At 39.6% G+C, this 7775-nt stretch overlaps 1 protein-coding gene across 1 annotated transcript; it reads right to left on the reverse strand.

The window, feature by feature from the left end:
* Positions 1-1227: 1227 nt before the first annotated feature.
* LOC134323124 (uncharacterized) lies at positions 1228-2314 on the reverse strand. Its single transcript, XM_063004586.1, has 2 exons — positions 1996-2314; positions 1228-1901 (listed from the first exon to the last, which is right to left on the reverse strand). The coding sequence occupies exons 1-2, from the start codon at positions 2114-2116 to the stop codon at positions 1228-1230; spliced, it is 795 nt and encodes a 264-aa protein (XP_062860656.1). The 5' UTR covers positions 2117-2314.
* Between the last annotated feature and the right edge of the window lie 5461 nt (positions 2315-7775).

Here is a 7775-nt window from a genome sequence, read left to right on the forward strand (position 1 = left end):
TAGTTCTATTCAGTTTATTGTATTTGATAATATAAAGACTATACATATTGTATTTAGTTTAGTTTTATTTGAGCAAAAAAGCACTGAAACAATGAATCATTTTTTATATATTTTAAATAGAGAATTAGAAATTTTAGAGCAAGGTACAGCTGTGAGTAATGACCAGAAGCATTTGTGTCTAAGTCAAGAGGACTGAAATTTCAGTGTGAAAAATATACAAAAGAACAACTGTTATTTGTTTCCATGCTTTTTATTTTTGTTATAAAAATAATAAAAAAAATACAAGGAATAAAACAATTCCACACATATTTACAATAGGCTGCAGTGGGGGGCTGCGTGTGTGTGTGTGAGTGGCATGTCCTTCTTGTGTGACTAGCATTTCAGCACTCACTCAGCAGTCTGTCTGCACTGTCGGAACATACCTGGCACTGCCTGGGTATGTCCCTGGTACATTTGCCACATGTGTATTTGTAGCAGTCAACACATCTCTCAGTTGCACAATTGTTCGTGCATCGATGGTTGACCTGACACTTCGCCCTTTTGCCAGGGCTGGGTGTGGAAGGTTGTTGCCGAAGGAGTTTCTCCTTGCGTGCCTTCTTTTCACTCATGAGTCACCTAACTCTTTTGCAAGCTCAACAAGGAAGTCCACCCGTCTCTCCTGCACCCCAGTGCATGCCTGATAAAGAACATGCGCATTCAGTGCTGCCATGTCAATCATGTTGTAGAACACGGCGACTGGCCATCTCCGTGTTCCTGCACGCACGCTGTACTCCCGCACCATTTGGTCCATTACATCCACACCGCACTTTGTGTGGTTGTATTGTGTGACCGTGTTTGGCTTCCTTGTGTTGGTATCCTCAGTCTCAACCACGCTGTGCATGCTGCTGAGAATGTAGACGGCCTTCTTTCGTTTGGGTGCATACACTGTCAGTGTGGCACCAGTGGTTGAAAACACCTGAGTGGTGAATTCAGTGCGGTCCATCTGTCTAGCAGATTGAGGAATTTCCCGGCGACTCTTGTTGACTGTGCCGAGGATAGTGGTTTTCCGGCTAAGCAGTCGTTGTGCAAGTGACAATGATGTAAAGAAATTGTCCGTGGTTACAGTTCTGCCCTTGTCCATGAATGGTTCCATCAGCCTCATCACTACAGTTCCGGACAGTCTCTCCCCGCTGGGACGACTGGGGTCCTTGCCAAGATATGGGAGGACATTACAGATGTACTTTGATTTCAAGTCGCAAGCCACCCAAAACTTGATGCCAAACTTGTCTGGTTTGTTGCAATGTATTGCAGAAAACAGCAGCGAGTCTTTGACGGGAAAAGCTGTTCATCAATAGTGATGTGTCGACCAGGGTTGTAGGATGCGATGCAGTTGGTGACAAACGATCTCCACACATCGGAGATTGCAGCAAACTTATCGGTCTCCGCTCGCTCACTGCGTGTGAACATGTCATCAAAGCGTAGGTGTTGCATGATGTCTTGGAAGCGGTTTCGGGCCATAGTTGCAATGATCCTTGGGTTTGCCAGGTTTGCTGACCAGCTGTCACGTAGTGATGGAACCTTGGTCACCCCCCGCAAGATAGTGACTGAAATAAATGCCATTAGTTCCGGGAGAGCCATGAACCAATCCACCTGCTCCGTGTGACGTGCATGTTGAGTAGTCCATTCTTGAATGCTACGAAGCATGTCAAGAGTGATAAAACAGAGGAAGCTCTGAAGGCGACTCCGGACACTTCGTCTGGCCTTAGCCCTTGGCTCTCCATCTGTAGGGTACGGTTCTATTGGGGTGAAATGGAGACGTTTCCCCACTTGTACTTCACGCCACACTGTGCCATCTTTTGCGGTCTCTGTCGGCTCACTCGCCAACCGAGCTCTCTTTTTTGGTAGAGGAGGAGTCTCCTCATCTGCAAGATAAATAATTTCAAATTAACATTTTGTTTTGGTTCTAAATAAAAAAGATAGTCAGGAAATAAAAATAGGTAATTTGAAAAATCTAACCTGAAGACAGCTCAGAGTCCGAATCCGGTTGAAGGACTATGTCTTCTCCATCTGAGTCACAAGGGTTGGTGTTGCTCAGGATCAGTTCCAATGCCTGTTGAGTGGTGAGCCTTCTCTGCATTTTGTTTCTTTTGAACAAAATAGGTGAAGCAGTCACCTATTTATCCCCCACAGCACAAAAGGCTGCATGCAAATTTGCTAAGGTGTTAGCAACCTTATGCATATCCCCTGCACAACAATGCAGCTGGGGGGTGGGCAGACACACTCAGGAGCAGCTTACATTCTTTTGCTTACACTCTTTTACAAGACCTTTGTTGAGGTGGATCAACACAATTAATTTGTTTTGTTTTTTGTCTGTCATTTTGAACCCACTTCTTTCACATCTTTTTTTAAAAGAAAAACATAAATAAATTCTTTTAGAAAAACTTGAAATCTTGAAACAGATTGTATGTTTTGCAAACTATATGTACATTTGGCAAAATGACCTGGATAATGCAGCACATCACGGATCAGCAGCAAAAGGTCACATCTCTCCCAAAACACTTCATGTGTGCTTCAAAACAAAATGTGTGTTTTATACAAATTGTCAGTTCCCTCAAAATGCAAAGTCTCTTGACCTGTGTTTCACATGGTGTTTTGAGGATGTCATCTCGGTTAGAAATTGATTTTTTAGGTAAAATTTATTGATTTATATGGTAAAACCTTTTGACTTATAACTGTACTCAAAAAGCTGACTTTTGGATGGAAAAAGCCATTACATAATGTCTGGCTAATTCTCTGTACAGAACATTTAGGAACAGGGAACTGAAACTGATCTTTGTGAAGACCCAGGACTCTGTGTCTTGCCAAAATGTACAGGGGTACAGAAAAAGATTTTGTATGCTTCAGCATTTTGTGCAAAAGACAGCGCACACACAAGCATTTTTGACGTGATCAGGAATTAATGAAGGTATAAAACTAAAGAGTGACCAGAGGTGGGGGCTCTTTTTGCTTTTTTCCTCTCTGGCGCTTCGCTTCTTGCTTTGAACTTTTCTCTCCTGAGAAGCTTCAGAAGACTCGTCTGGATCCGAAGGAAGACTTAGACGTAAACTTACTTAAATTCATATTAATAAATCATTATTATTATTTGACTTAATCTTGAATTTTGGTATTTTTTGTCATTGACACCCAAAAAAGTAAAAGATCTGTCTTTAAGGCCATTGGCTCAGAAAGGCCAGGTTTTTAGTCCTTTTCAAGTATTAGGCAGACGTTAGTGTGAATTCAGCTCTACTCCCCCCTGCAGATTCCTCAGGCAATGGCCACATTTACAAATGAAAGGATGCTAATTGGAGCCATCAGAGTCGTCAGTTCGGACTAAGGGTCATTTGACCCTCTTTCGGGACTTCAGGGGGAAGCTCGAAATTTCTGGGACTTCTAGTGTTAAAAGACTTTACTAGACCTTAACAGGCCTTACTAGACATTAAAGACTTTACTTGATCTTAACAGACCTTACTGGACCATAAAAGACTTTTCTAGACCTTAACAGACAATACTAAAATTTAACAGACATTAATAGACCTTAACAAGCCTTAATAGATATTAACGGACCGTACTAGATTTTAACAGGCCCTACTAGATCTTAAAAGATCTTCATAGACACTAAAAGGCCCTAGCAGACATTAACAGGCCATACTAGACCTTAAAAGACCTTAGCAGACTTTAACAGGCTTTACTGGACCTTAACAGACTATACTAGACCTTAACAGGACTTACTAGACCATAAGAGACCCTACTAGACTATAGCAGGCCCTACTAGAACTTCAAAAACCTTACCAGACTTTAACAGGCCTTAATAGACCTTAACAGACCTGAGAAGACCTTAAAAGTCTTTACTGGACCGTAACAGGCATTACTAGATTTTAACAGGCCTTAGCAGACCTTAACAGAAATTACTAGACCTTACCAGACCTTACTGGACCTTAACAGGTTTTAATAGACCTTAAAAAACTTTAGTAGACTTTAAAAGACTTTACTAGACCTTAGTAGACCTTACTAGAAATAAACAGACCTTACTGGACCTTAACAGTTCTTAATGGACTTTAACATACCTTACTATAAATTAACAAACATTACTAAACCATAACAGGCCTTACTGGACCTTAACCGACCTTACTAGACTTTAAGAGACATTACTAGACGTTAACAGGACGTACTAGACCTTAAAAGTCATTACGACACATTAACAGGTTTTACTACACCTGAACAGACCTTAACAGACCTTATTGGACCTTAAAAGAAATTACTAGACCTTAAGAGACCTTAATAGACCTTACTGGACCTTAAAAGACCTTTCTGGACTTCAAAAGACCTTACTAGACCATAAAAGACCTTACTAAACCTTAAGAGGCATTACTAGACTTTAACAGGCCTTAATGAAACTTAAAAGGCCTTACTTAAATTTAAAAGGCCTTACTAGACTTTAACAGACATTACTAGACCTTAACAGACATTACTAGACGTTAACAGGACGTACTAGACCTTAAGTCATTACGACACATTAACAGGTTTTACTACACCTGAACAGACCTTAACAGACCTTATTGGACCTTAAAAGAAATTACTAGACCTTAAGAGACCTTACTGGACCTTAAAAGACCTTTCTGGACCTTAAAAGACCTTACTAGACCATAAAAGACCTTACTAAACCTTAACAGGCATTACTAGACTTTAACAGGCCTTAATGAAACTTAAAAGGCCTTAATTGAATTTAACAGGCCTTACTAGACTTTAACAGACATTACTAGACCTTAACAGACATTACTAGGTCTTAACAGGCCTTACTGGACCTTAACAGGCCTTACTAGACCTTAAAAGACCATAGCAGACTTTACAAGACCTTACTAGACTTTAACGAGCCTTACTAGACCTTAACAAACCTTACTGGACCTTAACAGACATTGCTAGACCTTAACAGGCTTTATTGGACTTTAAAAGGCCTTACTGGACCTTAACAAACAATACTAGACCTTAACAGGCCTAACTATACCTTAACAGACCTTACTAGACATTACCAGGCCGTACAAGACCTTAACAGGCTTTACTAGACCTTAACAGGCCGTACAGGACCTTAACAGTCTTTACGGGACCTTAACAGACCTCACTAGACCTTACTAGACCTTAACAGACCTTTCTAGACTCTAACAGACCTTACTGGAACTTAAAAGACATTACTAGACCTAAACAGGCATTGCTAGACCCTAACAGGCCTTACTGGACCTTAACAAACCTTGGTATATTTTAACAGGCTTTACTAAAACTTAACAGACATTACTAGACCTTAAAAGTCCTAACTAGACTTTAAAAAGCCTTACTAGACCTTAACAGAATTTACTAGACCTTAACAGGCCTTACTAGACTTTAACAGGCCTTGCTGGACCTTAACAGACCTCACTGGACCTTAACAAACTTTAATAGACCTTAACAGACCTTATTAGACTCTAGCAGGCCTTACTGGATCCTAACAGACATTACTAGACCTTAACAGACATTACTAAACCCTAACAGGCATTACTAGACTTTAACAGATCTTACTAGACCTTAACAAACTTTAAGTGACCTTAACAGACCTTACTGGACCTTAACAGGCCTTACTGGAACTAAAAAGACCTTACAAGACCTTAAAAGGCATTACTAGACAATAACAGGCCTTAGTAGACTTTTTCAGACCTTAGTAGACCTTACTGAACCTTAACAGACATAAACATACCTTACTGGACATTAACAGACCTCACTATACCTTAACAGACCTAACTAGACTTTACTAAACCCTAACAGATTTTACTGGACCTTAACAGACCTTACTGGACCTTAACAGACCTTACTGGACCTTAACAGACCTTACTAGACCTTAACAGACCTTTGAAGACCTTAACAGACCTCAGAAGACCTTAACAGACCTTACTGGACCTTACTGGACCTTAACAGACCTTAAAAGGTCTTACTAGACGTTAAAGGACCTTACAAGACCTTGGTAGACCTTACTAGACCTTAAAGGACCTTACAAAACCTTAACAAACCTTACTAGAGCTTAATAGACCTTAAAAGACCTTAAAAGACCTTAACAGGCCTTACTAGACATTAAATGACCTTACAAAACCTTAACAAACCTTACTAAACTTTACTAGACCTTAACAGACCTTACTAGACTTTAAAAGACCTTACTGGACCCTAAGAGACCTTACTGGAACTTAACAGACCTTACTGGATCTTAACAGACTTTACTGGACCTTAACAAACTTTTCTAGACCTTAAAAGACTATACTAGATCTTAACAGGACTTACTAGACCTTAACAGACCCTACTAGACCTTAACAGACCTTACCAGACTTTAACAGGCCTTAATAGACCTTAAAAGACCTTAGCAGACCTTAAAAGTCTTTACTGGACCGTAACAGGCATAACTAGAGCATAACAGACCTTAATAAACCTTAACAGGCCTTAGCAGACCTTAACAGACATTACTAGACCTTAACAGACCTTACTAGACCTAAAGTTTTAATAGACCTTAAAAGACTTAAGTAGACCTTACTAGACTTTAACAGACCTTAGCAAACCTTACTAGAAATTAACAGACCTTACTGGACCTTAACAGTTCTTAATGGACTTTAACATACCTTACTAGAAATTAACAAACATTACTAAACCTTAACAAGCCTTACTGGACCTTAACAGACCTTACTAGACCATAAAAGACATTAATAGATGTTAACAGGCCTTACTAGACCTGAACAGACCTTAACAAAAATTACTTGACTAACAGAAATTAGTAGACCTTAAGAGACCTTTACTAGACTTTACTGGACCTTAACAGACCTTTCAGGACCTTAAAAGACCTTACAGGACCATAAAAGACTTTACTAGACCTTAAAAGGCATTACCACACTTTAAAAGGCCTTAATGGACCTTCAAAAGCCTTACTGAAATTCAACAGGCCTTACTAGACTTTAACAGACCTTAAAAGACCTTAAAAGAAATTACTAGACCTTAACAGGCCTTAATTGACCTTAAAAAACCTTAGCAGACTTTAACAGACGTTACTAGACTTTAACAAGCTTTACTAGACCTTAACAAACCTTACTGGACCTTAACAGGCTTTACTAGACCTTAACAGGCCGTACTGGACCTTAACAGTCTTTACGGGACCTTAACAGAACAAACTAGACCTTACAGGACCTTAACAGACCTTAGAAGACAATACTGGACCTTAACAGATATTACAAGGCCTTACTAGACCTTAAAAAACCTTACAAGACTTTAACAGACCTTAGTAGACCTTACAAGACCTTAAAGGACCTTACAAAACCTTAACAAACCTTACTAGACCTTACAAGACACTAACAGACCTTAGCAGACATTAACAGACTTTAACAAACCGTACTAGACCTTAACAGACCTTAGCAGAGGTTATCAGACTTTACAAGACCTAAACAGACTTTAGTAGACCTAACTGGACCTATCTGGAACTTAAAAGACCTTAGCAGATATTAGCAGACCTTAAAAGACGTTACTACACCTTAACAGGCCTTACTGGACATAAAAAAAAAGACCTTACTAGACCTTAACAGACCTTAACAGACCATAGTAGACCTTAGTGGACCATAACAGACCTTACTAGACCGTAGAAGACTTTAACAGAACTTAACAGACCTTACAAATTCTTAACAAACCTTAGAATACCTTAATGGACTTTAACAGACCTGAAAAGGCCTTACTAGACCTTAAAGGACTTTAAAAGACCTTAA

The sequence above is a fragment of the Trichomycterus rosablanca genome, chromosome 1 (genome assembly GCF_030014385.1).
Source record: "Trichomycterus rosablanca isolate fTriRos1 chromosome 1, fTriRos1.hap1, whole genome shotgun sequence".
Classification (NCBI taxonomy): Eukaryota; Metazoa; Chordata; class Actinopteri; order Siluriformes; family Trichomycteridae; genus Trichomycterus; species Trichomycterus rosablanca.

Bases quoted from the DNA above. Each gene is read 5' to 3' on its own strand.
- LOC134323124 (XM_063004586.1), bottom strand. From the start codon at position 2,116: ATGCAGAGAAGGCTCACCACTCAACAGGCATTGGAACTGATCCTGAGC. The intron at 1,902-1,995 runs GTTAGATTTTTC...TTTATCTTGCAG, and splicing joins GGACTCTGAGCTGTCTTCAG to ATGAGGAGACTCCTCCTCTA.